At 44.0% G+C, this 14,007-nt stretch overlaps 1 protein-coding gene across 1 annotated transcript; it reads right to left on the bottom strand.

The window, feature by feature from the left end:
• Positions 1–416: 416 nt before the first annotated feature.
• Positions 417–7,228, bottom strand: LOC306698141 (tyrosine-protein phosphatase non-receptor type 5-like; the record flags this gene model as incomplete). Its single annotated transcript, XM_079162323.1, has 12 exons — positions 417–510; positions 1,992–2,105; positions 2,430–2,590; positions 3,641–3,751; positions 3,854–3,991; positions 4,244–4,323; positions 4,608–4,692; positions 5,147–5,339; positions 5,537–5,793; positions 6,038–6,133; positions 6,279–6,401; positions 6,959–7,228. 12 exons carry the CDS (start codon positions 7,226–7,228, stop codon positions 417–419), a joined length of 1,722 nt encoding a protein of 573 aa, XP_079018449.1.
• Positions 7,229–14,007: the final 6,779 nt, after the last annotated feature.

The raw sequence follows: 14,007 nt of genomic DNA, 5'->3' as shown, positions 1-14,007 counted from the left end.
CTGTACATACAATATGTGAGGGGGCTAAATACTAAATGAGGCCTTGATGACTGAGACTCATTAACAGTAATGTGATTCTTTTTTTTAAGCAGTGCAAATGAAAGGATGTCAGGAGTTGGCTTGGATTATTTTGGGGCCTAACTGTTACGACTCTCCAGGACTGTGTGGATCACTTAAGTGTCTGATTAGGATTTGATCCCTGTGTTTGTTCTGCTCATGGAACCACAGTACGCACATATTGTGTGTCAACCATTCAGTCCTCTCTGAACGAGCCTGTCTTGGGTGAAGGGACCTACAGGGTTGGAACTTGTTAAAGGGTGAGATTGAGATGATGCTAGGTACAGTGGTGCATACCACCGGAGGCGGTACAGTGTACAGTGGTGTGTCTCGGTCTGGGTGTGGCTGTAGCGCTCACTCTACTCCTCAGCAGCGTGAGGCAGCTGCTTCTCATACAGGCTGAGGACGTGATGCACAAACTGGTACTGCTCGCACGTCTGGATCATCCCACCCCTGAGGAACATACACAGAAAGACACACACACACACAGAATTGGTTGGTCAGTCGGTTCACCATATTGGTCCAGACTGAGATATCACTGTTGGATGGATTGCCATGAGAGCCTGCACAGAAATTCATGGTTTTCACTTAGCCAGTGAAACATCTCATCATCTACAACACAGATTGGCGCAGAATTGTGCATCCTTATGACTGTAGTGACTTTTCCTCTTGCACCATTTGTGGTGCAAGATGTGTGCAAAATGTCTCAACTGTTAGATGGATTGCCATGACATATGGTAAAGCCATTCGAGCTCTCCACCGTACAAATTATTTTAACTTTGATGACCCGTAACGTCAGCTCTGGCACAATCATCATGGAAACAGTTGAATTAATCCATAATTCTGGTTTATACCTGCAAAATCCCTAACTTGTACTTTGTGTTCCTTTTCAATAGCAAATGCTAGCATGCTAAACGTATGCATGCTTAACATCAGCAGGTTAGCATTTTCGTTGTGAGCATGTTAGCAGGCTGACGTAAGCATTAAGCTCAGTAGCAGAAGCCAGTCTCACAAAGCAGGTAGCATAGCTGTAGACTCTCATTCTTGTTTTTAGTATAGAGTATGGATAAAGTATGAGTACAAAGTATGCTAGATCTTAGGTATGGCATTCTTTAAAGTAAAAAAAACCTGTCAGTAAAATGTCTTCCAGTTTCTTGTGAGACTATTTGTTTCTGAAGATAGTTTGTAGCTGTAGCCCAGAGCTATGTAGTCGTATAGTAAGGAGCAGTTCACCCAAATTTGAAAATGACTTTCTTGGTATTGTAATTTAAAACAGTGATGAAATATTATAGCCTAAACGGCCTATGCACATTTTGATAGTTTGATTTATAGCATTGATAGTTTTTTTTCTCGGATTAAACGACAAAACAAACTATCAAAAGGTACACTCACCCTATACGAGTGTTGTCTACTTTTGTTTAGGTACAGCAGGTTTTACATTTTTGTATTACAGAGGAGGATATTTTATCTTTATAACATTGTATTGTGAGCTAGTTTTAATCCAAACTGCACAGATGTCTCACACATAGAATTAGCCCACATTTTCATTTACATTTCAGCTTTATTTCGTACCTTATTGAAGTAAAACTGGGTCACCATTTAACAGCTCAAGCAAAGAAGAAAACGTTTATCTAATTTTCTCATTAGTACTCTGGTTAACTAGCTTCAAGGGCTACCTCATGACCACAAAAAAAAAAAACGTTTAAATTACGCTGCATAAAGCAAGAAGGCCGTGGACACACTGGTTGAAACTTTAATTTTTTATGGTTGTTCTATTGAAAATTGAGCTCACAACAACGTACTGCAGCTCGCGGTTTGAAACCAGATCAGCTGAATCTACGTAGACTGTAGGCTCTTTTCCTACAACAGACATAGATTTGATGCCAAGAACTAAAGAAAGACATGAGCATGGATCCGGGCTAAGAATATCTCACCTGTCCAGACGGAGCTGGCAGGTGGTTCTCAGGATGTCAACCCCACCCTCAGTCCTCAGCTGCTTGCACAGGATGGAGGTGGCGATGAAGCAGCCAGTTCGACCAATTCCAGCACTGTGGACAAAAAGTTAGAGGGGTAAAGGGACACAGGAGAAAATGGATGGATTGGTGTATTGATTAGCACACCATTCATTTGATTAATGTCGAATCCTCCTCGGGGAAATCAGACAGCAGTGAAATGGAAGAAGACAAATGGTCTGCTCTGCCAAGTGGTTTCTATCATAAAAGTAAAAAGTGTTCCTCTAACATTAAGCTGGGCAATTTTCCCTATGCATGTATTTTATTAAAATAGTGTTAATATAGGACTTTTGACGCAGCCATTAGAACACATTTTAACTATTTATCTTTCCTTATATTTCAAACATGCTACTTTTGTACCTGCAGTGGACAATTATAGGGCCACTGGAGGGCGGGGCTTCCTCTCGGGCCCTTTCCACTTCCTGCACCAGTTCCAGAAGAGGTGGAGCCTTGTCTGGAGTCTTCTGATCAGGCCACGAGGTGTACCAGTACTGCTGCAGACTGCGCTCCTCTCCCCCGCACTGGCACACACACACACACACACACACACACACACACACACACACACACACACACACACACACACACACACACACACACACACACACACACACATAAACACAGAGATGGGTATTCAGACAGAAACTGATGTGATCATGTTGCGTACACATGTACATGATACAGACACACTGAGAATGATTTCTGATCAGCCTGTTGCTCTGCATGCATACCCAAATCGTTACCTTGGTGTTAGTTGCTATACGACAACAATGAACTCTTTTGAAAAATAGGTTTTATAGTCTATTCCTCCCTTTCCCGTATACTGTAAAATAATCAAATCCATCAACTGCCCCTTTTCCCAGAGTGTCTGACAATAATCATTAATCCAATAGATAAACAATATAAAAAAACAGCTAGTGTGGCTCTAAGAATGGAAATGTTGGCCTGTAGATCCACCACTTTGTCCACACTCAAATCTCTCTTTGTCTAATTATTTGATGAAGTGCCATGACATTTGCTAGAGACATTCATGGTCAATGATGAATCATAAGGACTCTGGTTGTTCTGTGACCTTTCCTCTAGTGCCACCAGGTTTAAATTCTAGTTTTAAGTGAAATGTTTTGAACTTTTGGATGGATTGCCATGAAGCGTAGTACACCCATTCATGTGCCCCTCAGGATGAATCCCTGAACTTTTCATCGGTACTGTTGTCTGGTCAAAATTTTAATTATTCCAAAAGATGGTTAACCAGGTCTGAAAAGTGAAGCCAATGCAGAAGTGCCTTAAACTTGCATGCTTTATAATGGACATCAGGGGGCGACTGCTCTGGCTGCAAAAACAAGTCAGATTGTTTAGAAGTCTAAGAAAAAATTACCATACTCATCACTTGATTTATTACCTCAGTAAACACTGTAAACATGAGATTATGGTCTCGTTTTCTAGTTTAAAGTCTTCTTCAATTTATCATCATGCCAAAATAGTAGTTTTGCAATTGGTTTGAACTCACCCCTCAACTTGTTTTCAGCAAAGTTGTGCACTGTATTTACCTTTTTTGTGAGTTATTGTGTTACCTTTAAAGTAAACACCCTCAGACTGTAGTCATCCTCCTGGGTTACTGTGACGACAGTGATCTCGATGCCCTCATGGGTCACAGTGTCCTCAGGCCAGTACTCTGCACATTTCTGCGAGACACAATGAACAGTCAAGTGGAAATTTGTACCCATCCGACTATCAACTTATCTGTCCATTTAACCATTAATGCATCCATCATCGCCCTGCCTGACCTCGTTTTTCTCCTCCAGGTTGGTGATCATCACTATGATTGGGCTTCTCTCCTGCCACACCATCCTCCAGAAGTCCCCCACTGTGTTCACGGTGGGACCCTGGGTGGCAATGTAGGCACACTCCTCATCCCCATAACCCTGCAGAGCGACGCACGCACACACACACACACACACACACACACACACACACACACACACACACACACACACACACACACACACACACACAGAAACATGCCCGGTCTTGTCATATACATATAATCAGTTACTACCAGTCGTCAGTAGGACACATTAAGAATACAAGGTTTTATCCGTGGAGCATGAATAAAATGGCTACATCACAAAGCTGTGCTGGGACAAGAGTTTACAAATACACATCTTTTCACTTACTTTGAGATAATTAGCATTGATGTAAGTAGTGAGGAAATCGTCTTCATCCTGTGACTTCAAGATCACTCTGCTGTGTGTGTCTGGAGGACGACAGTCGGAGGTTACCATGAAGAAAGAGAGACAGGTTTGTTGTAATTCAAAAAGATGACAGCAGAAGAAGATGCTGCGGTGCTGTGTCTCAGTGTGAATATCAATATTCTGGTGCACAGAGACAGACCTTTTACAAACGCATCCGAGCTAAATAGTTGATGAGCATGTGAAATTATTCAAGAGGAGCAGCACAAAAAAAAGCAGTTTTCACAATATTTACAACCGCATAATCTCTTTTACTGGCTGTTCCGACTCGTGTTGCAGCTGTACTCACTGGGTAAGATGGTTTTGTAGCGGTTCTTTCTCACCAGCCCTGGGTAGTTGTACTCCTTAGGGTCCACAAAGTTCATGGGAGTTTCCTGCCGATGGACACAGAACAATGGGTGCAATAACAATCAGTCCTTGCAGAAACGGAGGGGAAGTCCTAACCATGCCTTCTACTGTAAGATAACTATATCCAACATGAATTAAGTCATCCACTGGCCTTCATTGTGTGTGATGTGATTCTACGAACTACTTGTGTGTGGTCTTGAACGTGCATCTTTCTGCCTAGCAGACACTAGGATCCTCTGTGGGTTTTCATATGCAAATATGCCTGTATCTATCCTTCCTTCGCCCACTAACACACAGTGGAAAAGCTTACGGGTGTGTGCAGAGCTCCGCTGGGTGTGTGTGTGTGTGTGTGTGTGTGTGTGTGTGCATTAGTGGCTGTGTCTATGCGTGTGTGTCAGCGTACATCTTTTCCGGTGAGTCCCTGTTCATCCCTGTTAATTTAAAGCGTGTAGGTGGGTGAGCTGCTGTTGCTGCACCTACATAAAACTCAGCCTGCAGGCTTTGGTCATCTATGGCCCGTGTGTGTAGCATGGCCGGGGTCAGGGTGTTTGTTCCCTGTCGGAGGTACTCCTTGGCCGTCTGGTCTCTGGGGGAGAGCTGTGCGCCGTAGCCGTAGGGCTCAGTGCAGCCCGGTGAACACATGTCCAAGGTCAGGGAAACGTTGGAGCCCCTCCTGTGTGATACATATTGAATCATACAAAAGCATTTAGCTATATTTACCAAGGGTTTACCAATCTGCGATGTGCATTATGGATTTAAAATCCAAGTATACAGCGTTTGTCTTCCAGATAACAATGCAAACAAATAAAACTAGTCACAATAAAACTTTTGTCTGTCAATTATTTCCAAAAATACTCCCAGCCCCCTAACCTCTCCTGAAGCCCCACTGGTGTGACGGTGAGGGTGGCGGCGTCTCCCTCCATCCTGGTGTCGGTGCCTATGTCAAAGACCGGCGTCTGGGGCTCAGGGTCCATGTCCAGCAGATCCTCCTGAGCGTCCGTCCACTCTGACAGGGTGAAGGAGGGCTGGCGGCTCACAGACTGACGCCGATCACCGATGTCCCGCGACACAGTTCCTGACGACCAAAAGCCAGTTCCGTAACGCCACTTACACACCATGTGGACCACCTGGAGAGAGGTTAATGGAAGAAAGCAGTGAACGTGTATCCATTTATCAGCCAATAAACACATCAATCAAGCAGGAAACGGGCCAATCTGCAAAATGGAGAAGTGAAGAATCCAGTCAATCTAGTTTCTTCCAAAGTCTTCATGGTTCTTTATGGTGAATTACAAAAATTCAACTTCTACTATATTTCTCACATTCATGCAGAAATAACTGGGCAGGAATTGAATGGTTTCTCCAGCGTTTTACCATGATAACACAGATGGCCACGCCAATGCCTGCAGTTCCATGGACAATCCAGTTGTGCTCTTCGGTGTTCACAACCTCCCTCATCAACACTACGGACTGAGCAGTGCAGAGAGAAAAAGACAGGGGGAGAGGCAGTGAGACACAGCCAACACTAGAGTCAGCATATCTTCAGGGTTTCTCTTTTGCACTCTCCGTCCAAAAACAAACAGCTCTATCGGTGAGTTCCAGGACGGACACTTACGTCCATTCCAAAAATCGGGTGGCAGGGTAAGATGAAGCCAAGGTAGAAGTCAATGACCTGCAGGGCTTTGTAGATGGAAGAGAGAGGTCCATTTCCTTCCACCACAAAAAACACCCAGTACCCCTGGGAGGAGAGAGGGAAAGGCAGACTGTCACCGTGAACTCACCTGTCATTCATGCACTGGTAATCAGGCAGCGCTGTGGCTTCTCTCGGGTGAAAAGGAACCGAGAAGAAAAGAATATTGGCCTATCACGCAGGCATAACGAATATGTAAACTGACCACATGCAGAACTAGTGGCATAATCATTGCGGCGTTTACAAAGCCCTAATTTATTTATTTATTTTTTACATATGGTAATGCAAGTGTCAAATTCTAGCCCAAACATGGAGGTGCTTTGAGTGTCGACCAAAGCACCTTGGAGACAATGTAACAACGCATATGATAAGAAAATCTGTGTGGAAAAATAAGGGTCAAGAGAGAACACCTTGTGCTCAAGTAACATTTGCATTGCTAATGTTGCAGTTAAACTACTGTGGATTTGACTGGTCTATGCTGAGCTGAAAACCAAAGCTTGTGCAGGAAGGTCATCATAATCTAATTTAAAGAGAGACATTTGAGAAAAAAAATCAAACAAGTAAAGATGTTCTCCTCTGGTTTCAGCTGACGGCCATTCGCATACCGTGACTTGGGAGATGGCGAACAGTGCAGCCCAGCAGTAGATCTCAATCACGAGCGCATACACCTTGTGCATAAACACTTCCTCTCCCTGCGGGCTTTGGCCCCCTGCAGGTCCATCTTTGCACTTTGGGAGCCTGTCTTTTTTAAGGGCTCTGTCGCCTATTTTATCAGTCTTTGTGGGCTCATCTAGCCAGACGGGGTCCTCGTCGGGCCTCAGGAAGATGGAGTCCTCGGTGTGGGAACGGGTGGAGCTGCTCAGCCGGCGGGTCATGATACTCCTGTTAAATGAAGAAAGTCCCAAAAAAAACAACCCCCACTGTTAAAACAAGATAAATACAGTGTGTGCTTTAGTTGTTGCTTTAAAGGTGCTAAATTCAATAGTCAGTCGCTCTGGAAGAGTAGCCCTCTGGTTCCCTTCCAGGTAAACGATGTTAGCTCTGTCTGCACTGTTGCCTTTGTTTGCACCATTGGCTGTTAGCCGTCAGCGTAGCCATCGCCATGTTGAGAGCTGTGTGGGGATAATCCATCAATCATTGATCTGCTCTTAATTTTTAAACAAGCACCTTTAACCCCTTATGAACACAAAAAGTCCAGTGCGGGTAAAGTTGTTTTCTTTCTTTTTTCTTCAGTGTTAGATTATAAGACGTCCCGCGTGAATAAAATGAAGACATATCCCACTATTGTCTTTCATAAGCAATCACACTTTAATGCTTTTTGTCTTAGTTGCTTTACTACAGAAAAAAATTCAACCAAATTACGAATTGATTTGTAGTTCAATTACATGTTGCCTGCGTTTGTCAGGTTGTGTTTTTAAATGAGCGTGGATATGACAGAGAGAGTTGCGTTTATTCCACAGGCCTATTCAGATGTATAGCTAAGCGGCTTGGAGTGGCTCTCATCTCCGGATCCTCTTGTCTCCCTCAGATGGGACTCTATTGGGTGAGTGTGTGTGTGTGTGTGTGTGTGTGTGTGTGTGTGTTTGAGAGAGAGAGGCTCTATTGTGGAGAGATGAGTCAGGGGTAGCGTGTTTACAGCCCTGTCCGTCGCCTTGGCAACAGAGTGGCTCTCATCCCTCTCATTCGTCCTGAGCATTATCATCTACTGACAACACACACACACACACACACACACACACACACACACACACACACACACACACACACACACACACACACACACACACACACAGCCTCTCTGTATCAGTCAGCAGTGTATTCAAAGCCCTTTTCCGCCCTGCACTTTTGTCCTTCAACCATTAATAAAGGTGTTTTGTACATTTGGCTGATTACCACCACGTGGTGTGTGCGGATGTGTGAATGCGGAGGCCTGTGAGAGTGGTGGTGTAGTGTTTTATCTCAATGTGTTGCTGATGGCTAAATTTGTCAGCAGTGAGTTTGGACGTTTTTTTTCTTTTCTTCAATTTAATCAACTAACAATGCAGACAAAAAAATGACTTTCCTGTTGGCTTACTGGGATACCAAAAAACTGAACAGCCTGTCACATGACTCACCTATGATAGATGGCAGGGAACTGGTGGGAGTCAGATCACATGATCAAGATAAATCCTGTATCCCGTGGCAACCAGCCGTTGTCAGCCATTGTGTGGCAGAGTCAAATCTGAAGGACAGAAGACAACAGCCAAACACTACATCTCATGTGTTGAAAACTTGAAAATAAAGAAAAGAGAAATATGTTACGGGTCATTTAAACACATACGGTAGAGACACCTTGGGACTCAAACCCAACTGGTTCGGGTTTTGAATCTTGTTCCATCAAAAGATGGATCCGAGTAGCACCCGTGTCAGCTCCCAGCTGTGGTTTCATGAGCGGAGGATGGTGATGTAAGGTGACACAGTAAACTGTCAATATTTCTCCCCCTCTCTTTCTTTCTCTGCCTCTCTGTCTCTCTGTCTCTCTCTCTCTCTCTCTCTCCCTCATATACGAGGCGGGGATGATTTGAGCCAGACTAAGCAGACACCCTCAGAAATACATTTAGATTGCTCCAGTCGAATCAGTATGCATGCAGTCAAGCCTTCTCTGCTCTCCTCTCCTCTCTCTCATCTCCCCTCCTCTCCTTCTGTGCCGCTGGACCCTGTTGAACGAATGAGGTGAGCTCAGCGGAATATGAGACCACACCAGTAGCAGGAGATGAGTCTCAGTGTGTGTGTGTGTGTGTGTCTCTGTGTGTTTGTGTGTGTGTTAGAGAGAGAGAGAGAGAGACAGTGCAGGTGTTGACCAGAGGGGAGCTGCTTTGAGTCCTGTTCTATCTCTCTTTGCTTGCTGCAAAGGTGGTTTTGAAGTGATGACGCCAGTTAGGCCGCCTTGTAGTCATGGCAACGTGCATACATACAATGTACACACACTCACACACACACACACACACACAGATTGTGTTGTATAAGAGGAGCTGAGAAAGTTCAGCTTGCTTCCGTTTTCAAACAATAGATGGACGAGGAGATGAGTTGATGGCGGGATGAATGGGAGGAGAAGCAGCTCTTTTTATGTGTGTGAAGGTTGTCTGAGGCAATGACGCAGTGAGGTTGGCGTTTTGGTAACTGTGGCAACCAACATATACTGTAGCACACACACACACACACACACACTTTGGCAGACACTGCATGAAAAATGAAAAGCACAAACATACATCTGCACTGGGAGAGCAGTGACAATATTCACGTTTGTCGAAAAGAAAATATCGTCCTCTCTTTGCTTTGATTCTTTGAGGTAAATATCTTTGTTTTTTCTGCTGCTCGCTTTGGCTGCTTGGTGAAATGTTTGGTACATTTTACCAGAGCTGTAGCTTGGATTTTACAAATACTGAGGTCATGATTCACACCTTTTGACAAGACACCGGATCCAAAGTCTGACATTTGGTTAACCGTTGTATTTTACATCCCAACATGTGTCAAACTCTCTCCTCACTGACAGGAATTCTAGAATAAATACATTGTTATTTACAGAGGTTGCAGAATTTATATAAAAAACTAAAATCAGGATATAAAATGCGAAGTCCCCCAATTACAGGAAACATTACTGAGGACGTGACCTCAGTGTCCTCAATGGTAAATAAGGCCCTGCATTTGACCCTTTTTTCTCTTTTGTTTTTTATTTTATCTTTAAAATGTTGCGTCATGTCACACTGTGAGTGTCAGTTTCATGTATTCTGTATCAGCATGTTCCAGCTTTTCATTGAAGCTATGTTAACACTGACAAAAAACCCACAAACCAAGACTCGTTTGTTTTTACAATGCATCAGATGGAAATATTCTACATGTCTTGTTCATCATTTTGTACAGCTTTCTCTAACATTGAGCCTCATTTGACACACAGTTGGTACCTTTGGAGACTTTGGGATCCCCACGAGAATTTAAGATAAAGTTCTGTGGGTTTGAACGATGAGGATGATTCTTATAAATACCCATAAATGATAACGAACCGGCTCTTTTAATCTGACACACCATGTCCCTGTCGATTGTTGGGGAGCTCACAATAAAGTTGGTATTCAAAATTACACAAAATCAGAGCGTGACGGACAATACCAAGCTGCAGTAACGAGCTGAATATTAGTCGTAGAGGGAGGCAGTTTGACTTAACTTACACCTTTGACAATCTAATGACACATAAACTCCAATTAGCCATAATACAGTATTCTGGGAAAAATTGTTGGGAAAAGTGGATTCATGTCAAATTTGTCATGAATCCTGACAACAGATTCAGCCTCACTCCTCACTGAAGGTCTACTGTCTTTGGGTCCTTACAAACACCACCCCCTCAGTCTTCAAATAGAGTATGTGTGTAGTGTTTCCATTGATCTGCGTCCATTCAAAGCACCCAACATCCAGCTGAGTCTGAACGGAGCCATACAATAAGCCCCAGCAAAATCACAGGACCAGGAAGCGCTGTCCTGTCTGCTGACAGCTGGGTAAAGCTCAGTTCCTGCAATCAGGAACAAGGAGAATTAATCTGGTTTATTTATTTTTTCTCTTTTGGTGACAGCTGGCTCGTGTTTTAACGGACATTCCTAAGGCTTCCAGCGTGTCCGTCTGGAAACATAATGTGTTCAAATCCGCTCTATCTTTATAAATGTGCAGGATTTGTTTCGCTTTGTCCCCGCCATTACAGCAAAACTCTCAGGCGGAGCAGCATTTCCTCTTTCCAGGTGAATCAAAAGCGCGTCGAGGTCGAAGTATCGAGCGTGTTGTCGAAGTGCTGAACGTGGCAGGGAGACGGGGTAAGAGGAAGCTCTTACTGAAAGTGATGACGGGATGGTAACTTGAGAGAAAGTCACGAGGGCCAAGACCTGCCATTGTCAACCTTTCTCTGTCATACACACTCGCACAGATAACATCCTGGTATATCAATACACACATAAGCTCACAATGACCTTAGAATTAAATACCTAGCCAGCCTGCAGCTTCCTCATGTACATCCCAGAGACAGATAATCAATCAGCTCTATTGTTTACATACACTCCTACAAATTCTCAGAGCAGCTCCAGGGGCATTTCAAAGAGACATTTTATTAACACACGTATAAACTTACAATTCAGCCCAAGCTATACTGTATGAATAATTGAAATGAGCTGCATAGGGAATTGATTCACAGGCTGCTGAAGATACATATGGATTCCCGGTGACAAAGGACTGCGTTACATGATTGCACTGCATCAAAACACCAGTGCAGGAATGGCATTCTCTGGCAGTCATTCATGCTAAGACAAAACACCATTCATATCACGTACATGGCTACGGAGAGCTAGAGCGACCACACAGTGCAGAGCTGGATGGATTAGTAATGAATCACCCAGGGAGGTGGACTGTTGCATCCCGCTCTGGTAACTCCCACATTGTCACAGAGACATGATACAACACAGAGGAAATCAAGCTTCCAATAATAATAGATGAGAGAGGAAACACTCAGTGAGAGCAGCACCAAAGAACCAACCTGTTGGCAAATATAATCAGTTTTGATAATGAGAAAATGAACACGCACGTACAGAGGCTGCATCACACATCCCTACCTTTTCACAGCCAGGGAAGCGCAGCAGCCATATGAACAGTGGGGGCTTTGCTGAGGAATTGGTATTCACCTCATGTCGCACAGCCACAGAGGGGGAATGAGGGAGAGACGGAGGGAGCAGAGGAGGGCTGGAACAGTCACTCACCCAGAGCCCTAAGTCTGGTTAGGATAAGTCCTCTTACCTGGCTGAGCCCGTCTTCACATCGCCATCTGCTGCTCTGCTCCCGTTGAGCCAAAGACCAGGAGCCAAACACCAAGAACCACGGCAATCCCTTTACTGCTCCTCTGTCTGGGAGAAGAGGGAGCGTGTTTGCACGTAAGAAGGAGACAGACTGACAGCGAGAGGCAGAGGACGTGTGTGAGGGTAGGAAAGGCAGAATCGAAGAATGTGTGTTTGTGGGAGAAATAGAGGAATTGAAAAGTCTGAAGGGTTTTCTTTTGTTTGTATCCTGGAGGGGAGAGAGAGAGAGAGAGATCCACAGGCGGCAGCTTCGTCTAGGTATATGCAGCAAGAGGCTGTACGGTAGCCTTGGCAACAGAGCCAGAATGAGGGAGAGCGAGCGAGGGAGCTGGAGGGAGAGAGAGAGAGAGAGAGAGAGAGAGAGAGAGAGAGAGAGAGACTGTGTGTGTATGTGTGTGTGTTAATCACATTGTAGGCACATAAATCTGTTCACACAGCCACATTACTGAGTTTCGCCTCCAAAGGATCGCTCCCACATGTTAAACAATTAAAATTTAGGGCTAATGGACGAAGCTGGTGATATTCAACATTTACATTTTTGTCAACAAATCCTCTAAAAACACCAAATCCAACGGCAAATGTATCCTACTAACAAGTTTTATTGTGTCACCAATATCATAGCCCTCTATGCCATAGACCTCAATCCCAAAAACTGTTCAAAACCACAGCGATGCACGGGGCGACATGTTTCCTTATTACCAGGAGTTTATTTCAAGTCAACCCCACATACACTGTTCTGCTGTCGTAAATACTCATTTATCCGCAGCTGAAAATAGACCCCACAAAAAATGATTTAGCCTTATTGAAAAATAAAACAATATTGTCAATTTGGGTTGAGACCCACAGACGAGAAGCCGGAAATGAATAAGAGACGGACAAACGTGTTGGTGTTTTTGGTCTTTACACTGGATTTGCTGACAATAATAAAGACATAGAATGTCTCGAGTCTCTTCTTTTAAGGTAAGTCCTTCTGTCTGTGTCCTCCTAAGTGACAAAAACACGGTTGTGTGTGTGTGTGTGTGTAGGGGTGTTGGAAGAGAGTGAACCCCCCCCCACACACACTTTCACCTCCTCCGCTTCCAAGTTATAGGCTCTGCAACCCTCTCACCCTGTTTCTCACTCCTGAGCCCCCCTCCCACTCATCGTCATTCTTTTTCCGGTCGCCATCGTTTTTGTCGTCCCCCATGTTCTCGCTGCTCTTACTTATAGCCCCAGCCCCTCCTCCTCTGTTGCTCTCTGTTTCCGTACAACCTTATGTCATTTCTTGTCTCTCCTCCCTTACGTGTGTGATGCTCTCTCTCTCTCTCTCTCTCTCTCTCTCTCTCTCTCTCTCCCTCCTTCCTGTCTTGCCATATGTTAGCCTTTCCCTGTCAGCTCTCTGAACTGAGCAGCAGAAAACAGCCAACAGTCATCTGATCAACGCAAATACTGGGAAACACAAACACTACGTCACTTTTTTTTTTTCTAATTCAAATTTGTTTTATTGACGTGACCATATAGCATTGCCAAGTGTTGTGTAATGTTCACAATGTACTTACACGATAATTCTGAATGTAAGAAAAAAAGACGATAAATGGTATTCACATTATAGGCCCTACTTCGCACGTACACTGTACTGTATTGTACATCAGTGTACTACTGTATACATACTATAATTAAAGAAACATAAATCTTTGCAGACAAATCATTTAATGCTTAAATAATTAATTGAATGGCCACTATGGTGCAGTGGAAACAGGCCAGCTGTAAACACAACATATGATCACATCCAGCAGCAGACACAGAGCAAC

This window comes from Pholis gunnellus (assembly GCF_910591455.1).
Source record: "Pholis gunnellus genome assembly, chromosome: 7".
Taxonomy (NCBI): Eukaryota; Metazoa; Chordata; class Actinopteri; order Perciformes; family Pholidae; genus Pholis; species Pholis gunnellus.
Note: the sequence above shows the minus strand (reverse complement) of the source record. Positions and strands in the feature narration are given on the sequence as shown.